This window comes from Crotalus tigris, unplaced genomic scaffold (assembly GCF_016545835.1).
Source record: "Crotalus tigris isolate CLP2741 ecotype Arizona unplaced genomic scaffold, ASM1654583v1 scf7180000024280.1573445, whole genome shotgun sequence".
Classification (NCBI taxonomy): Eukaryota; Metazoa; Chordata; class Lepidosauria; order Squamata; family Viperidae; genus Crotalus; species Crotalus tigris.
The window spans coordinates 574,785-600,701 of record NW_024100452.1 but is presented as its reverse complement, the minus strand read 5'-3'; the positions used below and the strand labels follow the sequence as shown (position 1 = coordinate 600,701).

General features: G+C 35.0%; 1 protein-coding gene across 15 annotated transcripts in view; it reads left to right on the top strand.

Annotated features, from left to right (window-relative positions):
* The window catches only part of FRY (FRY microtubule binding protein), a 195,884-nt gene that overhangs the window by 136,140 nt on the left and 33,827 nt on the right, over nucleotides 1–25,917 (top strand). For all 15 annotated transcript variants that reach the window (XM_039323584.1, XM_039323583.1, XM_039323576.1 and 12 more), the window contains 15 exons: nucleotides 1,218–1,378; nucleotides 2,128–2,238; nucleotides 5,180–5,334; nucleotides 7,554–7,653; nucleotides 8,928–9,099; nucleotides 11,327–11,583; nucleotides 11,954–12,100; nucleotides 13,146–13,314; nucleotides 14,356–14,446; nucleotides 15,232–15,314; nucleotides 17,022–17,172; nucleotides 18,586–18,689; nucleotides 21,239–21,424; nucleotides 21,745–21,943; nucleotides 23,140–23,261. In XM_039323584.1, the coding sequence (XP_039179518.1) occupies nucleotides 1,218–1,378; nucleotides 2,128–2,238; nucleotides 5,180–5,334; nucleotides 7,554–7,653; nucleotides 8,928–9,099; nucleotides 11,327–11,583; nucleotides 11,954–12,100; nucleotides 13,146–13,314; nucleotides 14,356–14,446; nucleotides 15,232–15,314; nucleotides 17,022–17,172; nucleotides 18,586–18,689; nucleotides 21,239–21,424; nucleotides 21,745–21,943; nucleotides 23,140–23,261 (2,208 nt within the window). The remainder of the gene's footprint in view (nucleotides 1–1,217; nucleotides 1,379–2,127; nucleotides 2,239–5,179; nucleotides 5,335–7,553; nucleotides 7,654–8,927; nucleotides 9,100–11,326; nucleotides 11,584–11,953; nucleotides 12,101–13,145; nucleotides 13,315–14,355; nucleotides 14,447–15,231; nucleotides 15,315–17,021; nucleotides 17,173–18,585; nucleotides 18,690–21,238; nucleotides 21,425–21,744; nucleotides 21,944–23,139; nucleotides 23,262–25,917) is intronic.

The following is a 25,917-nucleotide window of genomic DNA, read 5'->3' as shown; positions in this document are numbered from 1 at the left end:
TAGCAGAAATTCAATTTATTTAAGGTTATATATATTGAAAGATTTCTTTGAAGGCTGAGTATATTTCATTTCTTAAATCAGCCTGAAGGTCTGTAGCTTAATCAGGGCATCTGAAAACTTCTGTTTTCTCTGAAAATTTCCATTAGATCAGTCTTCTGCTTTCAAAGCATTAAATCCAGCTGTGCCAAATGCTCAATGAATGGAATTTTCTTAGTGCTAACAAAGGATTTTCTGTTTTCATTCATTACAAACTTATATATATAAAATGGGAGAGGATGGGAGCAAGCAAGAGAGATTAAAATAGCTCTTGCATTTTTTAATTTAGCGTAATATTTAGAATATCCATAGCTCTATTGTAAAACTGAACATTAAGGGATTTGGATAACCTAATAAACATCTCAGAATACATGTTTTCACCCTGTATGGCCTCTCCATGTAGCATTTCAGTTTGGGACGAAGGACCTACATGCATAATATACAGCATGCATTGGTCCCATCCATACTCTTGTGTGCCTCTGAAAATTGAAGAGTATTTGATTTATGTTATAAATACAACCATTCAATGATATTTAGAATTTCAAAATTCTAGAGATTCAAAACTTTTCAGATGCATTATCTCAAAGGTTCTCAAATTTTGCCATATTGTGACCTCTTGAAAAGGTGTGGCTGCCCCATGCATAAAACAAATTTAATTGTTTAATTGTTTATTTAATTGGTATTAGTGTCAATGTGGTACAAAAAGGATGGTTATGTAGTTTTCCTAATTGAGAATCCTGTGAAATCCATCTTTATTTCTAAGCAAATCTCTCTCTCACCACATGAATTTGTGTGGCTGCCCCATGCATAAAACAAATTTAATTGTTTAATTGTTTATTTAATTGGTATTAGTGTCAATGTGATACAAAAGGGATGGCCATGTAGTTTTCCTAATTGAGAATCCTGAAAAATCCATCTTTGTTTCTAAGCAAATCTCTCTCTCACCACATCACGTTCTTTGTATTATGTATATTTATTTACCTAAAAATAAATTACTTTTTTTTATATGGGATAATTTTAAATTCAAGGCTCTTTCCATTAAATATACAGTATACTTGACAAATACTATTAATGTGTTTTAGGAATAATTCCTTAGCTACACAGTTTTGCATCAGATTTATATTTGAGTTTTGATTAATTAATCAATACAGATTATTTTATTTTATTTTTTATTCACTCAGTTCATCATAGGAGATTTCTTTTCCCTCAGCAAAGCTTGAGGCACCACCTCTTCATCCTGTTTAGTCAATGGGCTGGACCTTTCAGTATCATGTTTACACCTCTGGATCGTTATAGTGATAGAAATCATCAGATTACAAGATACCAGTATTGTGCTTTAAAGGTACATTATGATTCCTTCCATTGCATATAAATTTTTATCAAATTAAATTATTTTAAATTTAGAAATGTAGTAAGACAAATTAAAGCTGAAATAATTTCCCCCAAATAACCGATTATTTGATGTATCTTTGTGGTCTGTTCTTTTTCTGAATCTTGAATGTATCATTTGAAAAATTATTAATAAATATTTTAAATATTCAATTAAGGTTAACTTAGAAATACAAAATTAACCATGTTAATTCATACTTAATTGGCTCAGGAGGAAGAGTGATAATAAGAGGAGAGAATACCAAAAAGTGTTCCTTGGAGTATTAAATTAAACCCAGAACTACCTAGTCATTCAAGAATTACATTAACTTCATGCCACAAAACACTTAACGCAATGTAATCCAGTCATCCACTACACAGTCATCTTTCCTTATTGGTAGTTCTGGCAGCATGCAAGCATGCTAACTGGGTGAAATAATACAATTTGGGGAACACAGAATATCTACATGCTTTGTCCAGGAAATACTTGGTTTCTCAGAGGATTTGCAGGAATGGCATCGCTATACATTCTCAGGAAAGCAATGAAGAATATGATTGGGCCATTGTAGTATTTGGAAATATGTTTTCTGCAGACATGACTGACAGCACGGAGTCTACATGATTAATCTTCATTACTATATTGATTTGTAGTAATCATTCAGAGTTTGAAACTGATGACCTTGCAATAAACAGTACCATAACCTCTTTTTTTTTTTTAATTAGGCCATGTCAGCAGTGCTGTGCTGTGGTCCTGTGTTTGACAATGTGGGTCTTTCCCCTGATGGCTATCTTTATAAATGGCTTGATAATATTCTAGCTTGCCAAGATTTACGGGTAAGTAACTCAACAATGAGTTTCACTTTTAAATCTATTACATTTTATTTTTATTGCACATGGTCTACTCTGTGGCTGAAATCATAGTGATTCAAGTGGAATCTGTTTAGTATCTGTACTGTGGTGCAAATAGGGTAATTTATGTTTTATTAGAGGACCATACTCTGTGAACTATGTTAGGGATCAAGGTATGATAAGTCAAGAACTAAATTCAATTTGGGAGAAGCAGGGCATCCTGAACTCCCAAAGATTCATGTTATGCATCTTTCTTATAGCAGTTCAAAATGATCTACTGCCATCAGTCCATTACTGCAATAAGGAAATCATCTGTTTCCTTTTCAAGATACGTAATTTGGTGTGATTTATTAATCTGAATTACTGTTTTGAAAGACTCCAGGTATTTTAGTGATCAGCATGATATCAATTTGTTTGCATTTTTGTTTGAAAATACTACATACCATTCACCAGATTGCAGGCACTTTGAGAGGCAAATGAAAAAGGACCATCTTACTGCTTATGATGGCTGCTTATGAATCATATCAATTGAATGGGTTGGTATTCAGAGGACTGTTAATAGTGGCAGTAGTCTTAAGAAATACAGGTTGTCCTTGATTTATGACTGGTCGTTTAATGATCATTCAAAGTTATGATAACCTCAGAAAGTGTAATTTACAGCCCTTAAAGCACTTCTGATCATCGAAAAATGTTACTCCCCATCCAGCTGTGGTCACATTTCAGGTGCTTGACAAACAGTTCACATTTATGACTCATTGCACCATCCCTTACAGCGAAATGGGTGGCAAACAAATTTAAGAAATTAATCTCACAGTCACTTGACTGAGATGTCATAACCAAAAATCAAAATCACACAAAGTATTAGTACCGCTTTATAAAACCCTAGTAAGACCACACCTGGAATACTTCAGCCAATTTTAGTCACCGTATCACAAAAAAGATGTTGAGAGTTTGGAGAAAATTTAGAGAAGTGCAACCAAGATGTTTAAAGGCCTGGAGACTATAACATATGAAGAACGCCTGCGGGACTTGGGTTTGGCTAGTTTAAAGAAATGAAGAAATAGGGGAGACATGATAGCAGTATTCCAGTATCTGAGGGGCTGCCACAAGGAAGAGGGGGTCACATTATTCACCAAAGCACCAGAAGGAAGGATGATAAATAATGGTTGGAAACTGATCAGAGAGAGAAGCAACCTGGAATTAAGGAGAAACTTCCTGACAGTGAAGTCAGTTAACCAGTGGAACAGCTTGCCTCCAGAAATCATGGGCACTCCATCACTGGAGATTTTTAAGAAGAGACTAGACAGTCACTTGTCTGGAATGGTATAGGTTCTCCTGCTTGAGCAGGGGGGTGGACTAGAAGACCTCCAAGGTCCCTTCCAATTCTACTCTATTCTATATATGGTTTTTTTGCCAGTTTTTTGTTTTTTGTTAGTTTCCAGCAAAAAAACAAATATTCGGAAGAATGGGTTTAGACTTAAAACCATATGATTAGCTTAACAATCACTTTAAAATCAGGTCAGGCCACATGGAACCCTTGACTTACAATTATTTTTATTTTTAAGAACATCTGAATAGAAATTACCTTAGGAAATGGTATTACTACATTTAAAATATTTTGTATAGTGCCGCATTTCCCCGTTCAAAAAACAGAGTAATGTAAGATTAGAAAATATGTATTAAAAGGACATGCTAAACTATATATAAAAAGCAAATAACAGTTCAGTAGGAATTAGTACCAAATTAAGGTGACATAAGAAATAATTATAGGGACTAAGTGAATAGATAGGTGGGCAAGTAAATGGACAGATGCACAGGGGAGGAGGTGCTAATCCAACAGATTTATAAAATATTTTAGAGCATGAACAAAATAGTTATAGAAAAATACCACCTCTTAATATAGTGTGTACTGTGAACCACATGGACTGGCAATAATTTCTGACCTGAAAAAATATTTTTGCCTTAATATTCACAAAAGGAAAATTCAACTAGTTCAGTGAATTAAAAAAAAATAGAAAGCTCAGGGAAGCAAAGATGCAATCCATTACAACTTTGGATATTGCAGTTAATGAGGATCCCTTTGTTGCAATGGTTATTATACAAAATTGCTTTAAAATGTCCCCAATTAATACTTGGGGTTTTCTTTTTGCTTATGTATGGCTCCAAAAACCAAGAAAGACACAATGTGATTTTTCCAAGCAGATTTCTTTATTGTTCCTCACCTGTGGACAGAATCTTGCCAAACTAAAGCAAATTCCTCATAAAGGAACTATTAAGGAGAGTTGTCTTTAACCTCTTTCTTTCAGATAAACAATCTGAACTGAGTTGTCACTTACTCCTCTGGAATGTATTCCCTCCTAGCTAGGAATCCAGACTATATTTCATCAGTTAGCTCATTGAGGTAGCCCAGGTCAAGAAACAGATCCCAAAAGAAATACTGGAATTCTATTTATTGATACTGGATAGAGTAACAGAATCTTGAAGCCTCTGAGTTTTCCCTTCCCTTCCTCTTATTCCAAAGCCGCCCAGGATTATGCTACATAAAATGAGCAGCTATTCAAATATTTTATACAAACAAGCAAGTAAAATAAGTTTCTTTCTAACTTATTTCTTATTTCCCTAGGATCATTAATGTTTTGGTAGCTGCCTCATTTCTTCTCCAAGTGGAGAAATTTGCTTTAAAAAAAAAAAGAAATGGCACTGAAGGGGTGGATAGGGATAGTCCAAATTAAATAAGACCAGGGGAGTTGGAGACATCATGCATTGTCTCTGAGTTACTTAATCTTGCCTCTTAATGTCATGTTTATCAGCACCCTACATTTGGCAAACACGCAAAGCAGAATATTGATCTCAATGAACTTTTGTCAATTGTTAATATAAAACACTGTTAACTGTTGTTTTAAAACCCCTTACTCTGTGTTTTCAGGTTCATCAGCTTGGCTGTGAAGTTGTTGTCTTGTTGTTGGAGTTGAATCCTGACCAGATCAATCTCTTTAACTGGGCTATAGATCGATGTTATACTGGATCCCATCAGCTTGCTTCAGGATGCTTCATAGCCATTGCAACTGTGTGTGGAAGCAGGTATCAACAATAAGCAAAACAAAAAAAGTGATCCTTGCAAGTGAATCAGGATCCATGTAAAAATTAAAAACAAATTACCCTAGGACTTTTGAACAGGATAGACTTAAATTATATGTTCATGTTTTGATCGGACTGCATACATGCATGACCATTAAAATAGTCCCTTTTAGCCTAAGCAACATTATACAGAAACAAAGAAATAAAAGTAAGAGATAATTTAAAAAAAGGTAACATAGCTAAAACTAATTAGCGCTACCATTCACAATGTATCTTTCTATATTGTATTTTCCTGTCCTTGTTTCCCCATATCTATATATCACCTTTCTTTCCTCTTGAACTTTTCGCCTCTCTTCTTCAAAGAATCATCACCTCCATCCAATTATGATTTATTCAGTCTGCCCCTTCTTTTTGATTCTTCACTCTTACTTCATATGTCCATTTTCCATTTTAATCCTTGTTCAATCGCCGTGACCATACCTCAATATATTTCTTTCATACTGGTCACACACTCTTTTATATTCAACTCACATTCATTCAGCTCCACTTATTATTGACTTTATGTCTTGTATTACCATATACAGGTAGTTTTTGACTTACAACCATTCATTTAGTGACTGTTTGAAGTTACAATGGCACTGAAAAAAGTGACATGACCATTTTTCACACTTACAACCGCTGCAGCATCCCCATGATCATATGATCAAAATTCGGATGCTTGACATTTGGCATGTGTTTATGACGATTGCAGTGTCCTGAGGTCATGTGATTCCCTTTTGAGTTTCACTCTAAGCAAATTCACATTTGCACTCTGTGCAAACCAAGAAATCTAACCTGGAGTGACTCTGCGGAAAGATGAATGGCCAATAAGATAGGATGGATGGATGGATGGATGGATGGATGGATAGATAGATAGATAGATAGATAGATAGATAGATAGATAGATAGATAGATAGATAGATAGATAGATAGATAGATAGATAGATAGATAGATACCTTGTAAGTGCACTGCTGTTTGCACGGACCAATTTGATAAATAGTATAGTGACACCGACTCAAGAATAGACATACCATTTAAACAAATACAATAATTTTCAAGGGATCTGGATTTATGATTTTTTTGGTTCCACAATCTGACTCCTTAAAGTTACCAATGGAAATGTTAAATGTTTCCAGTGGATTATTTGTCTTGTTATATACACTTAAAAAATAAATTCCCAAGAATATCACTAATCACAAGAAGTAATTTTAATAGCAATGCAGTTTTGAAAGCAAGGCATTTTCCCATATTTATCTTCAGTTTTGTCTGCAGGGTTTTTAGCATTCTTTGGATTTGTTCTGCATCAGCTTGTTTAGGTTAAAAAAGTATTAAAAGGGAACACCAGTTGTTGGGTACTTAGTCTGTCACTTATTTATTATAATGAATGACTTGATTGATTTGTTTTAATCTAATGTTAGAGGAGAGCAAACTGTTATGTATATTCTTAAAATCCTGACTCAAGCACAGAAGATGTGGCATTATAAGTAGCAGTATTACTAGTTTAGATGCAGTATATGCCAAGGCTCCCAAATTATATGCCACGGTGTCCCAGAATGCTGCAGTAAACTTGCAGAGGGGCTATGGTATATTTTAAATTTTTGCGGAAAACACAGCAACATCTGTTGGACAGCACAAAGTACTTTTTTAGGATGCCATGAAAAAAAATCACTACAGTACTAAAAGGCATGAACCAAGAATATTTGGAAACCTCTTATGTGTGTATGTACATAAATACACTTATACACATAATGATAAATATGTTATTTCCTTATAATTGGGTATTATTTGTCTTATACGTGGTGGTGCAATGGTTAGAATGCAGTATTGCAGGCTAACTCTGACCACAGCCTGGAGTTTGATCCTGACCAGCTTAAGATTGACTCAGTCTTCCATCCTTCCAAGGTTGATAAAATGAGGACCCAGATTGTTGGGGTAATATGTTGACATTGTAAAATGCTCAGAGTGCACTTTGAAGCAGTATGTAAGTCTAAGTGCTATTGCTATACAGTTGTCTTTTGGAGAAAGAGAATTCATTGTCATGTTTGATATAATTCATTGTTTTCAGTAACTGTTAGGTTATTGAGCTTGTTGCCTTGAGTGTATTATTTTGTGTAAAGCAATTGAGAATGTTCATTTAAACTTAAAAATCTCAAACAATCGCAATCTTTGTTTGCTATTTCAGGAACTACCCTTTTGACATTGTGACTCTTTTAAATCTAGTCTTGTTTAAAGCATCTGACACCAGCAGAGAGATTTATGAAATTTCCATGCAACTCATGCAGGCATGTATGAAATATTTTTTAAAAAATCTTATAAACTATAAGGAAGAGTAAACAATTATACAGTTTGCTTTACATTCAACAGCACATTACATATTGTCGAATGGAACAAATAAAGGAAAACCACTGGTGGATTTCCTTGGCTTCATTTCATCTCCCAAATGTTATCAGTTAATGGAAAAACAGCCGCCAGTTGTTCTCTCTGTTTTTTAAATTCACTTCTAGTGTGGTTTCGCTAAACTCATGTTTCTAAGAACTCTGCTTTAGACCAGCAAGCATTACTGAAAAGTACAATCAGGCATTACAAAGACAGATGTTTCTGCAGAAGTCAGACAACCAGTGTCTCCTGCAATTTATGCCCAAATTGCCATAGAGAGCTGTTTCCAGCCTAGAGGAGAGAGTCTAGTTTCTGCAATAGCTTCACACAGCCAACCAGAAGTGGACAGTTCCTCCTCTGATTGTGAAGCAACCACATCTTCCATCAGGCTTATTAGATTGAATCCTTGGCAAAAATTGTTTGGTCTGGAATAGCTAAAATGAGTTGAAGCTGCCACAGCTGTGAGATTAAAGTATGTTCAACATTACTGTATGTCATGAGGAAGTTGCATTATAGGACAGTAAACAAGGTACGTTGATGGTAGAGTTAGAGATATGTGAGGATGAGACCTGGGCCTACCCTTTTTTGAAAATAAATGTCAGTGCTCTTTCTTTCTTATCCTGTAATTTGAGAGTTGTGCCTTTCATCTCTTTAAAACCTTTCCTTTAAACATTTTAAAAATAATTTGGGGAAATAAAGGCTTGGTATCAATATTTATGAGATTTATTTACTAATTATGATATTTAGAGATTGTCAGCTCTAAAATTATTAGCTTACATCAAAGAATAACAGTAAACAAAATAATAATAAGAAACAATAATATATCTTTTACAGAGAAAATGATAAGGAAAAATTTTCTTTTTCAATTTCTCAGAAAAACATAAAATTACAACAGAGGGAGCAAGGATTTTTTCCCCCGCCATTTTTCTCCTTTTTTTTCACTTTGATATCTTTATTGTGACTGAGTTGACTATTCTTTTATTTTCTTTATGGGAGGAGATGGGAAGGAGGACAAAATCAATGGTAACCCACGTACAAATACTTTTAGCCCTTGCAGCAGATACAAGAGCATAGGCAGAAACTGCTAATCATGAGTAATCCATTAAAAATTATTTTCAATAGTACTCCATCATTCATTTATCATCTATATCATTTCTGTTTCTTTTTAATCTTCCAACAGATTTTGGAAACAAAGCTTTTTGTTTATTCCAAGAAAATAGCTGAGCGAAGACCTGGCAGCATTCTTTATGGGACTCATGGTCCTTTGCCACCACTTTACAGTGTCTCATTAGCTCATCTGTCCTACGAACTAGCAAGAATGTACCCTGAGCTGACACTTCCATTGTTTTCAGGTATAAATTTCTATTTATGTCTTCAGCCTTAGTAGCGGAAAGATGATCTATTATCTCATATATCCTCCTATGGATCTGTGAACATATCATATGTGTAACTCTTAGAGCCACAGGACATGATTTTGCATCTTTTGGGGTTTTTTTCCTTTACATATGCATAAAACAGTACTGTAGAACTAAATAAGCATCTAAAGCAGGAGTCTTCAAACTTGGCCTTTTTATGACTTGTGGACGTCAACTCCCAGAATTCCTCAGCCAGGCACGCTGGCTGAGGAATTCTGGGAGTTGAAGTCCACAAGTCATAGAAGGGCCATGTTTCAAGACCCCTGATCTAAAGCATGGGTGTCCAACCTTTTGGCTTGCCTGGACCTCATTGAGAGGAATTGTCTTGGGCTGCCTATAAAATCTATAATATAGTTAATGTATATAAATCACATAATGTTACAGGTTTATGATCTTGTGGAGCTGCATTACTAGCAATCAAGGGCCATATGCAGTCCATGGGCTGCAGGTTGGACATGCCTGATCTAAAGATATGATTCCAATTTTCTTATACTACTTGAATAACAAAAAGCATTTTATTACCTTATTTTATCTCATTGTGTTTACAATACATATTTGACATTTTGAGTTACTATTTAAAAGCTCATGTTTTCCACTTAATGCATTTATCTTTAGATGCTATTCTTTCTTTTTGCAAATTTTGGGCTAATGTCATCTTACCATGGTGAAGACAACATATTTTTTGAAAGCTGAGTAGTATTTTAAATTAGAATGCTTTATTTATTTATTTTCCCATGAGTTATCCGTTGTTTCTTTAAACTATGGTCCCTTCGAGTCAGATATTTGTCAAGTAACAAATATTACAAGTGACCAAAAAGCTTCTGCATGATTCTGAAGGATATCTTATGGCAAATTAGCCAGAATTTCATTAAATTAGCAAAGGTGCAAAACCAGTTTTTTTTTCATCTTTGTTATTGCCATTTCCTTTTGTTGTTGCTTTGTTCTGGTCTGTTGGATAGTATCTTGGATTTAAAAAGGCTAATGATTGGTGCCCTGGTTATACTGGATTATTAATCAATAATTCTCCAATAAGAATGGTTGATGGCAATTCCATGCTTGTGACAAAAGTTGTTCACAATTTAGTACTGAATCCAGCTCTGTTAAGATTTGGGACACACTGACATTGCTTTGATCATTAACAATGGGATGTGAGAGTGCAGTTCTCCTAGATCTATTGGCAGATGTCATAAGATCAATAAGCACAGTGTGTAATGGGCCTTGGGGTTATTTATTTATTTTATTTTATTATATTTGTATAGCTGCTCATCTCACAAGACAGTGACTCTGGGCAGAGTATAGCACTAAATTAAAAACCAATAAATCTATATTAAAAAATCACAATTACAAATTCTATAACAATGACATACAAAACAGGAGCGGATGTTACTAAGCACAGTAAGGGATCCATTGCAAAATCTCCCTAGTTCTCTGGGACTCCCAGATCTGATAACATAGCCAGGCTTTGAGGGACTTGTGGAATGTTGAGATGGATTTAACTAATCAAGGAGAGGCAGATCCCTCAGATACCTTTGCAGTGTTCTGGTCCTTACAACTGAGCCATGTTCAAACAAATTGCTCTTTAACAACTATGCAGATGATATCTTGCTTTATGGTTGTCCTACAGTGCTTCATCTTGTTCAATACTCTGTGCAGCTCCCACATGAAACTGCTGGGGGAGTTCATTTATGAACTTGAAATGGGTGGACAACAGGATGTTGATGACATCCAGTTACATTGCTCCTTATTATCCAACTACAAGGAAGTTGTGCCTGGAATATAATCTAAGTTTAATAATGGGCTGAATAAAGAAAAATAAATAAGCTGTAAACTTGATTCAGTTGAGAGACTGGCCCAAACTCACCCAGTGAACTTTCCAATGAGCAGATAGATCTTCCTACTCCTAGTCCAACATCTTCCTTCCTAATCTGGATCTTCCTGCTCCTAGCCCAACATCTAATCACTGTTCCACAGCGACTCTGCTTCTTTGTCAGTTGCTGGAAATGAAATATATTTCTGTCTTTATAATAAAAAATTTTGAACTCACATTCTTGACATTTTATCAGAAGAAATGTATTTGACAGAATTTATTGTTGAACTAAATGCTTTATTGTCTTTCCCCTAAAGCTAAGATTCTAGGAGTGTTTTTTTTCCCAATTGATTTTAGAAGTAAGTCAACGATTTCCAACAACTCATCCAAATGGGCGCCAGATCATGCTCACCTACTTGCTACCATGGCTTCATAACATTGAGCTAGTAGACAGCAGACTTCTTCTCCCAGGTTCAAGTCCTACCACCCCTGAAGATGAAATAAAGGATAAAGATGGAGAAGTAACTGTTTCATGTGGCTTGAAAGGAAATGGCTGGGGCTCACCAGAAGCCACATCATTGGTGCTTAATAATCTGATGTATATGACAGCCAAAGTAAGCAAGAAAATTCTAAGTGGTCTATAAAATATGAAATGTAGTGCCATAATATTAGACCAGGATTGAAAGTTGCATAAATAATTCTCCCTCTTTTTTATCTGCACAATGTTACATAATGATATATTGGAAAGGTCTGATTATTATTATCAGTCAGTACATATTTGTCAGTACTTTTCTGCAATTTTATACCAGCCAGGACTTAATGTAGCTTGACCTTTATAATTCAAATGGATTTTGTGCACTAAAAAGATCTTTCTCCTTTGTCTCTTTAACTCATTGATTACTTTTCAGTTTGTCTTATATTTCACTTACTTTAGCAATCACTCTCTGTATTCTGATCTCATTCATTTTTCATATTTCTATTTAGTATGGAGATGAAGTTCCTGGGCCAGAAATGGAGAATGTCTGGAATGCTTTAGCTAATAATGAAAAATGGAGCAACAATCTGAGAATAACTCTGCAGTTTCTGATAAGCTTATGTGGGGTTAGCAGTGATACAATTCTTTTACCTTATGTAAGTAGGTTTGTTTTTTTTAAAAAAAAAAAAGTTGTATTCTTATAGAACAAAACAATATGTATTCAAAATAATGTATCAGGAATAATTTTATGAGTTTATTCTACTGAAGTTGTTAATAAATTTGACCCTACATAGGAGAAAAGATACCAAATATTCAGTAGACTTTATAAAGGCTATCTCTTTATTTTCATATGAAATGTGGAACCCAAAGCTTAGCAAGCACCCCAGAAACTAAATTGTCCACATTTGATCACAATTTACTATTTTTTGATTATACTATAGTTTAAACAAAGAAAGCTGTAAAACAGATTAAAAGCTCTGGTAAATTTCAGTGTGCTGAATTTGTGGATAGAATCTAGCTGAATTTGACTGATCTCAAGCTAAGTAGGATGGAATCTTATTGCCAATATGAATGTGCTCATGAACTCATCAAGAATTAAATTCAAATGTTATTTATCTTCTTATTTATTAAATTTATATGCTCACTGTCAAATTGAAGGAAACTATGCCTTTGTTTAACCGTAATGAACATTTTTGAGAATTCTCTGACCACTCCAAAATTAACCTAAAATATAGTTCTATCCTATTAATTAAAATCCATATGTACTCTGAAATCCTTGCAGATAAGCTTTAAAAAATTATAACCCTTTGCAGACCACAAAACTTATTGCTCATTTCTACCTTATGTAATGAGAAGCTGTTCAGTGGCATGATGTATTATATTAGAAAGTAATTGTGATTTCTTTATTTCTCTATAACAGAACCTTCCTGTAAGCAGTTTCTGCATGCTTTCATGTTTTGAGACTAATCCTGATAGCTGTTAGACCCGTTAGTTTTTGGGCATAATGATATATCCCTATCCAGGTACTGTCCAGATGTGTTATGTCTATAATTCCCAGATAATTCTGCCATCTTGCAGCCAGTAATATGAAGAAGGTTATTTTATAATATTATACCTTTAAACATGTCATCTATGTGTCTGCTCTGCACATTCTTACATACTTTTTTGTAGATAAAAGTTGTTAAATGCTACTTTTTTCAGATCAAAAAAGTTGCCATCTATATGTGTCGGAACAATACTATTCAAACAATGGAAGAACTTCTATTTGAGCTCCAGCAAACAGATCCCGTGAATCCCATAGTTCAGCATTGTGACAATCCACCATTTTATCGTTTTACTGCCAGCAACAAAGCTTCAGTTGTTGCTTCTGGTAAGAATTAAAGCTTTCTACTTTTATTAGAGATACTATATTTGAAGGAATTATCAACTTTTCAGAACAGAGTTGCATGTGTTAATATTGAACCTCTGTCTTATATCTTCCTTGGTGCTTTTCAGACTGAAATATTTCATCGACATAAATATATAGGTATAGTCCTCACAGTTACAGCAGATTAAAGTATAGTCTTTGAAATCAACCACAATTTAGTTAAATATTCTTGCTCACAGTGGGCCTACTCTAAATAAGTTTGAATCCAACATTTTAATATCTGCAGAACAAAGAATATATCTGTAGATTGATTTATATTTGCTGTAGGATTAGGTGTTTCTAAGAATAAAAGGCATGTTTTTACCGACTGAAAACCTGCTATATGTTTTTTAGGATAGTTATATTCATGAGCTAGTCCCAGATCTGTTGTAACTATAGACAAATGCTTTCAGCTAAGTTTATTCACACTGCATTTTGCCATTATGCCAACCCTTCAGATCCTGTTCTAAGTTTCTGGAAAGTTTATGCAGTACAGATGTTTGATCTGGATTGTGAAATTAGTGTTGTAGTTCAAATATAACCAAATATAATAACATTATATACAGTATGCATGGCTATTCATGTATGTTCAGCCTGAGTTGAACTCTGAAATACGTAAGTTTTAACCATATGCTGTATGCATAAAAATGATATAATCATCATATCACCACCACCATCATCATACATAGGAACCTATGATAGGGCAAAATATGGAAGTAACTTAGGAATAGGGCTCAAAAGAAACTTTCTCTGATCTGCTGTTCTATTCCAACAACTCATAATTTGCAAATTGTTGCATATATAAGAGAGAAGGAAAGAAATAAGCTGCAATATAAATGTTTTTTTTACTTACTGTACATAGATATTAATTTATAGCATGACTCAGAGAAACCAACAAATATAGTTTGGTGATTGTTGAGTTATGCATTGCATTGGATGTGTGTGTATATTTGTGTAGTTTCAAAGTGATTATTTTTAATAATACTTTTGGTTTTACATGTATAGGAACTACATCAAGCAGTAACACTGTTGTAGCTGGCCAAGATAGTTTTGCAGACATTGAAGACAATAGAATTTTAAAAGAGACAGATGAGAGGTTTGTAGTAAACATCTCAGACTTTTTCTCCCTCTTTCTGGATTAGAAATGCTAACTACAGCAGGTGTCCAGTTTGAGTACTGGTAACCATCATTAATCACAATCTTATGATCTGTGGTTTTGTTTCTAGGATTAACAATTAAAGACTAGACCTTGAAACAGAGGTCCCCAACGTTTTGGGCACCAGGGACCGGTTTTTCCGTGGACCAGAGAGTGCGTGGTTTTGTGTGCTGCCTGCATCCCAAGGATGGGGCTTTGCTTTTTTGCGCTGGCATCCCACGGACTGGTACTGGTCCATGGACCCGGAGTTAGGGACCCCTGCCATGGAATATACATAAAGTTGATTTTTATATATCTACAGCTTGGAACTGTTTTTTGATTCATGTTTAAAACTGTGGATAGGCTTTGAATAAGGGTAAAGCTTATATTGTTAATATCTATTCTCTATTTTTAGAAGTTCTGCTTTCCGCTAATAAACTACGCTTTTTTCATTTTTGAAATTCAGTAATTTCACAGGGGAGTTATATCCTATTGGAAATGATTGAACTTTCTAGACTGAATATGGAGGCAGAACTTTTAGATAAAAGTGCTATCAAATTTGGAAAAAAACTAAACTAATAATGAACACAGGCCTAATGGATAGAGGTGAAAAAAATTGAGAAATAAAGTTAAAACAAGAATGTTTGCATTTTTATCCATTCATTGGGATGTATATAATACTATTATGAATTGAGTATGTATTAAGATTTTAAATAGGTTTTTTTGTGTTTTTTCCTATTTACAAGGTTTAGTAATGTGATCAGAGCACATAATCGATTAGAATCAAGATACAGCAATAGCTCTGGAGGATCTTATGACGATGATAAAAGTATGTCTTGATATTTGATTAATATTAATTTTTGTGAATGGTGTTATTCGCTAATACTAGCCAGACATGATTTGGACAGCATATTTGAACCATCCATTTCAATAGAAAATATTAAATATCTGCTTTGATCTCATTTAAACCTTTCAGTTAGTTGAATTTAAGTTTTTTTAACTCAAAGTTTTAGTTATGCATTAATATTAGTCTCTGATTAGTATTCATTTGTTATAGTCATTTATATATTTCCATATAGGTTTTATGTATATATTTTATGTGAATGTTCATATTTAAAATGTAGCAAATTAACAAAAATATCAGCATAAATATATTAGCAGTACATGTCCTTTTGTCTTATTTAAATACCTGTATGTAAAAAAATGCATCAGATTTTCACAGTGTGCATTGACTGGTTTGTAATGGTAGCAATATCAGACTCCCTATCTATTAAATTGTCAAACAGAAAGCAATCAGCAGCATATACCACAGCAAACAGATAGTTCAGCTATCAGAGAAACAAAGTTCTCTGCTCTCTAGCCCCATACCACCTTCCACTAGCTTAGTGTCCTCTTACCTTAAATTCAAGCACACCATGTCAAAGTGGGTAGCCTGCCTTCACTTTTGAGTGTCTTTCTTTCCCTACCTCTCCCTAGCCGCTGCCAGGTACAGTTGCCAATGGCCTTTCCTTTGTCTGTCTTTCCTTACCTCAAAATGCCTCTGCTTCAAATTACATGTGTTTGGGGGCTGTGCCTGGACAAAGTACATATTTTAGTCCTGACACTGCTCAACCAAAATTTCTTGGTCCACGCTCACTATTACCTTGATAGTTTTGAACATTTTATATTAGCTTATTCCAGTGGTTCCCAACCTTTTCTATACCCTGCACCCCTAGAACGCTTCTGATATATTCTTGCATTCCTTATAAAAGTTCCTAATAACGGCAACAAATTATATATATACACTATAATTTTGAAAACTCAAGTTTTCGTAGCCCCTGGAATATCGTCTCGCACCCCTGGTTGGGAACTCCTGGCTTAATCTAATAGTCTAGTAATGGCAATGTTGTTAATGGCATTAGTGATCCCATTGTGCCAATACCTTCTATCTGCACTGCCTTTATCTAGATTTAGTTTAAAGTGCTGCTTTAAAACTCTACATGGCTTGCTGACCACCTATTCTGGACATCATCTGAGACCCCAGGGGTCTACAGGAAACAGGACCTTTTTAAAGATAGCACCCCAATATTGGAATATCTATATTTTGGACTATCTATATGCTGCGGACTCAATCAGTCAAAAGATTCCAGTTGGCAGGATCCAGGAAAAGAGCCCCAATGGGGACACATCATTCTGGAGGTGGTTAACAGACTACCTCCCCCTCATATTCATCTTGCTTCCACCCTCCCTATTTTTATTAATTTTAACTAATTTAATATTGCTATTTATTGCATATTGTTTTAATATCTGTATTGGTTTTTAGTTATTGTAAGCCACTTATAGTTACCTCCAAGCAAAATGGGCAGCATATAAGTTGAATTAATTAATTAATTAATACCCATTCAAAGGCATATATTCTTGTCCTTTAGCTGTCATATAAGATACTGAGATTTGATATTTGCACTGCATTGTTTCTCTGATCTTAATTTACCTGAACACTGCTCCAAGAAGGTTGGCTATTGGACAATGTAGAAATGTAATAAATGTTTCTGCACAGATGATCCTATTTCTCCATATACAAGTTGGCTGCTGAATATTGTGGAAATGAAACAGCCACAACCTTTGCCAATGCCATATAATGGAGGGTGCTGGGCACCACTTGTTGACTACCTTCCAGAAACGATTACACCACGGGGACCCCTCCATAGGTAAGCACAATATAAAGAAACCCCAGTTTCCTAAAATATTTCAACTGGTCCATCTTCTAATTGTTCATTCTATCTTAAGAGTTCTAAAACTTGTCTGACATAGTCTGGACAATATTTTTTTAATCTGGGGGCTGCACTATGATTTTGGCCTCTGCTTGGAAGCCATAAAAACCATGGTCGGTGACCTCATGGCATTCATAGAATGGATGTCAGCAAATGTTGGGATATTTTTTATAATATGCTAGAAAATATATGAATAGAGCAGAGGCTATGTATTCCAGTTATTTACCCATACAATTTAAACAGAACACCTATAACCATTGTATCTTCTCAGTATAAAGAGAATGATCATTTAAAATCTCTTCCACTTTAATTATTGTTTCTTGTGTTGTTTTGATCTACCTTTTGTTTGAAAATTGTTTAACCAGCATTAGAGCAAAACAAAACTCATTCCTTCAAGTTCAGCACAGTATTCAATTCCTTTACAAATATCTTTATTCCTTTACAAATACCATCCAGCAGGCCAGATTGGTACCTGGCTTGGACAATAGATTAAAAACAATTGAAGATATATAGTAAAGTACCCAACTTCTTCTTGCTCTTCTCTTCCAATAGCAGGATTATTACTTCTTTCTACAAATTATATTTGTGATAAAGATGAAAACATTATTTGAGTTGGCTTTTTTATTTTCCCTATTTTTCAAGTTGAGGACTACAAACTTTGCAGCTTATGAGACATTATTTTCATGAATCTGTTCCAATTATGAATCCATTTTGCCACATGAAAATGGTTTGATCAATTATATTCTGAACATAAAGAAATACTAGCATCAGATAGGATAATCTAAATTAATTAAGTTTAGGTACCCTATTGTGATATTGTACTTAAAACAGACCTTTGTGAGGTTTTGACAAATCAATCACATTGTAAATTATATTTTTAGTGATTGATGTATGGAATTTCAATATATACACATCTCTATTTTTCTCCCATGATGAGTCCTGAAATGCCAAAAAATATTTTGAATCAGATCCTGCAAAAGCGTACTTTTATTTTGCCATCGCATTTTGACTTCCTCCTTTTCCCATTTAATCTCTTGTACTTCTACAAAATTTATTCCAGGAAATTATCTAACCTTTCAAATGTGGAGAATTGTGAGGGACCAAATATGGAGAGATTATTAATAAACTGCAGACAGAATCACTGACATGCTTTTAATACAGAATATATAATTATCAATGCCTTTCCTCATATTAACCACCCTTCTATTTCCTTTACTTTTACTATAGCTTAGAAATTGCCACATACCTGAGCTATTCTTGGTATTTTGTGATCAATCTCTTCATGTTTTCTGCTTTTTTCTTATTTCTCATTGCAATGTTTGAACTGACTGATTTTATTTTTCTTATTAGGTGCAATATTGCTGTTATCTTCATGACTGAAATGGTAGTAGATCACAGTGTAAGAGAAGACTGGGCCCTTCACCTACCATTACTGTTGCACGCTCTGTTTTTAGGTAAGAAATAATAATTAAACAAAAATTTAAGTGAAAATTGAGTTTGTTTATGTTACTCTTCTGTCACTCCATTCCTGCGTTTTTCCCCCTTTTACATTATGAATTTATTTACATATCACAATGAGATTTAAATTTTTAATCATAATTTAATCTATAAACCATGTTTTGTGCAATATATAAACATAAATAAACCATAATATATGAGTTTGTAGAATATGACAAACTGGAACCAAACATTATTATATCTTAGGATAGTATATGATTCTGTACTATATTATCAAACGCAAATTTAGTAGAGTCAAAATTTGGTCAACATACTTCATTCTTGGTATAAAGCTATATTCCAAATCTCATTTTTTGCTGATTATCTCCTTTGTAAGCACACTTAGCAAATTAATTCACTATGACTTCTGCATTGCCATTTGCTACTTTGCTGATTAGATATTCCTCTAATTGTCAGGAACAGATATATTTTTCACATTCATTTATTGTTTGTTCATTCATTTTTTTCATTTGGCCATCTACCAAAGAATTTTTAGGCCGCAGACAAAGTTCAAAACATCATGTTAACATCAAATCACAGACAACATCCATATCTTTTTTATATTTCTCCAGTTACACCATTTGTAGCTCAGTCCTTTCATTATAACCAATCAAATTAGTTAGTATTTTTATTCATTTCTTTTTCTTGTACATATTTGTGAATGTATGCATGTATACAAACAGACCAACTTACACTTGAACCACATATTCATAACAAAACTTTTCTATGCATCTCCTCACTAAACAATTATTATTTTCATTCATTCTTGGCCTATTTTTTTTTGTACTCCTTTGTATTATTCCTACCAATCCTCTCATATAACCTAATAGAGTATCTTTTCCCTCAAATAAAATATTACATTCTATGAAAAATTGCAATAAATTATGACATGATCATGGACAGAAATTCCCACAATATTGTCCTTATAGAATCAGAAACCATACATTCTGTATGGAAAAAAATAAACAATGTATTAGTTTCTCTAAATTTTCATTATGGTACTTTTACTTTACACTTTAATTCTAAAATAGCATCAGTCACATTTTACTATCAGTGGGAAGTTATTAAATGGTCACCATTTAGAACTTGAAATACTATTAGGACTGTTAACTGGTTCTTGGGATTTTCAGACTTTGAAAGTGATAGGAATCACTAAAATAATACATGAATTTGAATAACATTTCTCTGAGAATAAAATTGGCAGACTACATTTTGACAGAGCTGTAAACTTCCTGTCATGAGGCCTCATACTTCTGAAAAAATAGAGAAGACAAAGCACTCGGGCTGCTTGGAGCATGTATCTACATTCAGTACCAAAACTCAGCATCGTGCCTTCCAGGAAGAAATCCCAAACAGCCAACCTTGGAAGACAGGGACAATGAGATTGGGCAAGAACACTACAATCATGGCCTTGAATGACCCCACAGAACAGGTTGGGGATATAATAGGAACTGTTACTCCAAGTGCAAAGGTTATTAAAGAAAACTTAGCAGGCTTAATGCCAGCAGCTTAGCAAAGGTCATCTACATCCAGGCAGAACAAAGTGTAAACCCCTCAAATTTGTTCACAACCCCGTTGTTGTTGTAATCCACAGTTTGAGAACCTCTGGATTAACTGATTGTCCTATGAGATTTTTTTATGTTTATCAGCCACTGGATTCAGTTATTTTTTTTTTTCTCTAATGTTTAGATTGTAATCTTAGATAGTAAAACATTTATTGTTTTAGTTAAATTTTTGGTTGTTGCTAGGACGATGGGTCATGTGAAGTACTGTCTTCAAAGACATGAATATTAGAGATGGAATTTCCTCTAATGCCTGCTATAATATCTTAATGGGAGATGTCCATGGAATTTCAGGGCTGTAAACTAGATCTTAAAAAATCCCAGAAGAATGCATGACAAATTACTACTATATAATTTAGTTATGACTGTGTCCATGTACATATATCAACAGGAGTCAAGATTTATTCAGCTGTGTTAATACTTTATTACAAACAATTATTAAAATTGATTAATACAATTAAATATTGCAGCTCTAGTCTAATTAACTTTTTAATTATGTGCCAATTTAATGTCAGCTCTTAGCAATCAGTCAAATAAAACTTGCAGAGTGACTTGTCTTCTACTTAACCCAGTGTTTCTCAACCTTGACAATTTTAAGGCATGTGGACTTCAACTCCCAGAATTCCACAGCCAGCATTGCTGGCTGTGGAATTCTGGGAGTTGAAGTCCACATGCCTTAAAATTGTCAAGGTTGAGAAACACTGAACCAATCAGGTTTCCCAATGATGTATTCATCCATCCATCAATCAATCAATAGATTAATCCAATTAAATGTTACAGCTTTATTTTTAGAACATACAAAAATCATGCAAACTTATAAACAAGAATAAAATTATATTTTTGGTTTTCCCAAATAAAAGGCTATTCAAATACTTTTCACTTTTTCTAGCATATGAGCTTTTTGTGCTTCTTAATTAATCAGACATCCTGATTGTTTTCTTTAGGCCTTGATCATTATCGTCCAGAAGTCTTTGAGCATAGCAAGAAACTGTTACTCCATCTGCTAATTGTATTGTCATGTAATAGCAATTTTCAAGCCATAGCCTCAATGCTTCTTCAGACTAGAGAGATGAATGAAACCAAGACACTTACAGTCCAGCCTGCGCATTTGCCCGAATTCTTCTATACAGGTAATGAAAAACCAGTTCCTGGGCTTTATTTACAATTTTGTTTGAGCTTGGCTGTCATCGCTTTCATAATTCTATGGTGCTCAACATAGAAAAGAATGAAAGATATAACGAAGATTCTTTTCTACAGAATTCTGTTTTAGTACTATGTTCTGATTGGATCTATCTGTAACAGATTTTTCTTCAAAGGCATATTTTCCTATGTTTCTTAATAAAATATGTACAGTATGTTTGTATGTATGTGATCTATCTCACAGTGAATGTAATGTAACAAAATTATGACCTCTATGTTTATATAGATTTTTTTTCCACATTTTTGCTAGGTGGCTTTGACTTTCTGCGGGAGTATCAGTCTTCCCCTGTGCCAGACTCTGGGCTCAGCTCTAGTTCCACCTCTTCCAGCATCAGCCTTGGAGGGAGCAGTGGAAATCTCCCACAAATCACCCAGGAGATAGAAGACATTGACCCAACTTTGGAGACAAATGAAAAGGCAAACAAACTAATAGAGTTTCTTACTACCAGGTAACTAAGGCAGAATATATATCCCATTTTAATTCTTAAAAGCATTATGGTGTGCTTTTAAAAGAATTTGTGTTAATTCATAATTCATTGAAAAACGTACCCTTCACTAATAGGTTTCTTGGGTATAACAGCATGGGCGTGATGTCTTCATTTTCTGCTTTACAAGTAAGAGACAGTTTGTGCAAATGCCACTGAGATTCCCTCTTTCTAATCTTAGCCAGAAGTGAATGTTAGTATAAAACAGGTGTAGAAAACAGATGTAAAAAGGCACTTGCCTTGCTTGGAGCAATTTATTTCAGGTTGTGGGGAGAAGAGTATAATACAATAATTCTTTTTTGGCTGGCAGATTGCTTCTTAAAAATATAGCATCACTCTATGATATAAAGATTGCACTGTCACTCCAATACTTCATTCCCCATTGAAATTCAGAGCAGACTCTTGAATTAATCTTTGTTTTTATTTTTCATAGTTAGCTGAAATGGGAAATATTTTCTGCATCAGAGACTAAAACTGTCTTCTCCATCTTTTCTTAGACTTTTTAAAAAGGGATAAACATATTCATACATTGTGCACATCAACCGTCTCTTAGAATAATTACAAGGCTTACCTAACTGTCCTGACAATACAACAAGCATTAGTGAGAATGAGCAAGGAAAGAGCCACAGTTCAATGAAAGAACATCATCTTAAGAGGGCATTCTTCTGCTTTCTATAGTGGCCATATAATGACCGTGAAGCTCTTCCTTATTATCTATTTAGTACGAGGGTAACATCAGTGCTTTTTTTGTATATATAAAAAAAAAAAGGTACCAGAACTCACACACTTCATACAACCCTCTTTGCCTACCCTACAAAGTTCCATCCAAAAAAGGTGCCGGAACTCCACTCTGGGTGTTCTATGAGAAAAAAAGCCATGGGTAACATAATTTAGAACTTTTCATATGATCATTTGCTCTTAATAACAGTATCAAATAATTCAGCCTTCCCCCAAAATGGTGTTTCTAGAACTATTGGAATCTCAACTCCTGGGTTGACTTACTTTATACAATGTTACAGCTTGTCTATACTGTAAGTAAACCCTTTGCCTACAGTCTTTATCTGAAGGAGGATGTATGTGAACTGTGCCATTGTGTTGTGCTATTTAAAATAATTTACTTTAATCTCAAAATAAAATATGTAAATTTTCTGATTTTTAAGGGCATTTGGTCCACTCTGGTGCCATGAAGATATCACACCCAAAAACCAGAATACAAAAAGTGCAGAGCAGCTTACCAACTTCTTGCGTCATGTTGTGTCTGTCTTTAAAGATTCTAAATCAGGTACTAAACCAATTGATTTTATCTTTACTTAACAAGCAGCTTTTTCAAATTTTATTTTGCTGGACAAAATCCTAGTTTTCAGAATAATTGTTGCTCGTGATCACTAGTAAAAATAAAATAAATCATGGCATATAGATTTGTTTTTATGATTTGAGTATTGCCATAAATTAGGGGAATAAAAAACTGATTTTACTTTTATTGATTTATTGATCTCCCATTTGGCTATGGTTTATAACAGAGGCAGACCAAATTGAAGGGAATCTGATTTTTCTCAGGATTCAGGTGAGGGATTCTTCCAGCATTCCTTAATGATTCAAAGACAAAATTTGAAATACCATTTAATATCTTGATAAATGTCCATTGAATTATTCTCTAAAGAGTGCATGAAGCTCTAAAGAGTTTAAAGGTATTTCTTCAATTCATTAAGCATGGTACATTGGAGATGCCTGGGGAACAGTCTTATTTGGGATCAGATTGATTCTGTTGGACCTGAGGAAATGGACAGAGTCTTTGGTCTATAAGCATGGCCACCTGTGATTCATATCCATGCCCCTTCTGGTTGATTGAGGCACCTCAGAGATGACATGTGGGTGGGTCCTAGAGACAGACTATTCATTCTTGATAGAACATGATATTCTCGGCACCATTTAAAGAGATGTTTGTACATCCCCTTTTCATTCTTAGACTTTATCATTCTTAATTAATTTTTATCCAGTTTCCCATCTCTCCTTTTTAGGGAAGATGTTAAGTAGTGGTTGTGCTGCAGCTCTAAAGGATTATCTGGGCCCTTCCACTCATGTTTCAGATCTGGATATGGGATGAAACAGCATTGGTCATACTTTTGGATGACCTCTGGCAGGAGCGGGATGGAAGTAGTACATCCATCCTGGCTCTTCTTGACTTCTTGATAAAGTTCATCAACCATGGTATCCTTTTGATTGACTTTAGGAATTGGGATGGAGGGCACAGTTTTATGGTGGTTTACCTCTTTCCTATGGGACTGGTCCCAATTGCTGTTGATCAGGAAAGAGAGGTGCAGCTGCAGTCCTTGATTTGTGGAGTACTGCAGGGTTCATTGCTCTCTTGTTTCCTTTTTAACATCTACAAGAAACTGCTGGGTGAGATCATCCATCACCACAAGAGAAGCTACATTCAGTAAGCTGATGATACCCAGTATACTGAGGTCCCATCCCACCTAATCAGACAGGAGGGTAGATTGCAAGTGTATATCTCCATTTCTGGGTGAATTAAGGGATGCTATGAACCGTCTTTTATGGTGCCTAGAGGCTGTGGGGATCTGGATGGGGTACAAACAGGCTGCAACTGAACCCTGATAAGATGGAGTGCTATGCATAGGTTTCTCTGTAACTGGGAGTTTACATCATTCATCCTGGATGGGGTTGCATTGCCTCGGATGGACCCGCTATATAAGTGGTTCTCAACCTTTTTAATGCCGCGACCCCCAACCGGTCGTAAGTCGAGGACTACTCAACCGGTCATAAGTCGAGGACTACTCAACTGGTGCAGCACCATTTGCAGAATGGGACTTTTGGTGGGCTCAGCAGGGCAGAGACAGCCTGGACAATTCCTATTGGCTTTTGAAAGCCAATAGAATTAGACTCTATTCAAGAGAGTCTATTCTATTGGCTTTCAAAAGCCAATAGAATAAAATGGGAGTAGCACAGCTAAGGAAAAGGGGGAAAAAATGGTGGACTGCGTTGTTTGGTGACCCCTGTGAAATGGTCGTTCGACCCCAAATGGGGTCCCGACCCACAGGTTGAGAACCACTGCGCTTTATAGTTGTAGGTTCCTCCTGGACTCACAACTTCTGCTTGAGAAGCAGGTGGCAATTGTGGCTAGGAGGGCCTTTGCTCAACTTCATGTTGTATATCAGTTTTGCCCTTTCCTGGATCAAGAAGCCTTTTTTTCAGTCACTCATGACCTAATCATTTTCTATATGCACTCTATATGGCACTATTCTTGAAGAAGTTGCAACTGGTGCAGAATGCAGTGGCATGAACAGTTCTGAGAGACCCTCAGACATGTAACGCCTCTGCTATGCAAGCTGCATTGGGTACCAGTTTGCTTCTGAGTCCAATTTGAGGTTATCATTTTTAAAGCCCTTTGTGGCATTGGGATCAGCCTTCCAGAGGAACTGTCTCATCCCAATTACATTGTCCCATCCCACCTGATCAGACACGGAGGGTACATTGCAGATCCCATTGGTTAAAGAATTTTGACTGGTGGGTCATCTTTGCAACATCTTACTCCCAGAGGTGAGGTGAGACCCCATTCTTCTGTCCTTGCAAAAGAATGTTAAGACCTGGCTCTGCCAATTGGCATGGAAGTTGACAAGTGATATCGACCTCAGGGGTGACTGGTGAGGTGAGAGTGCTCCCTCCATTTTTTTTTAATATGTAATAACTTACTTTCAACTTTGTCCTTAAGTCTGTTAACTTTGTTGTATTTATGGTTTTATGCCACTTTTTACGTTTTTATGGTAAATTGCTCAGAATCACGTAAATGAGATGGCTAATGTAGAAATTTGATAGATAGATAAATAAATAAATGCTTCAGATAATCATTTTCACATTAGCCTGCCTTTGCTTTCTCCCTATGATTAAAAATTTAAGAGTTCCTGATAATACCTTTCTTC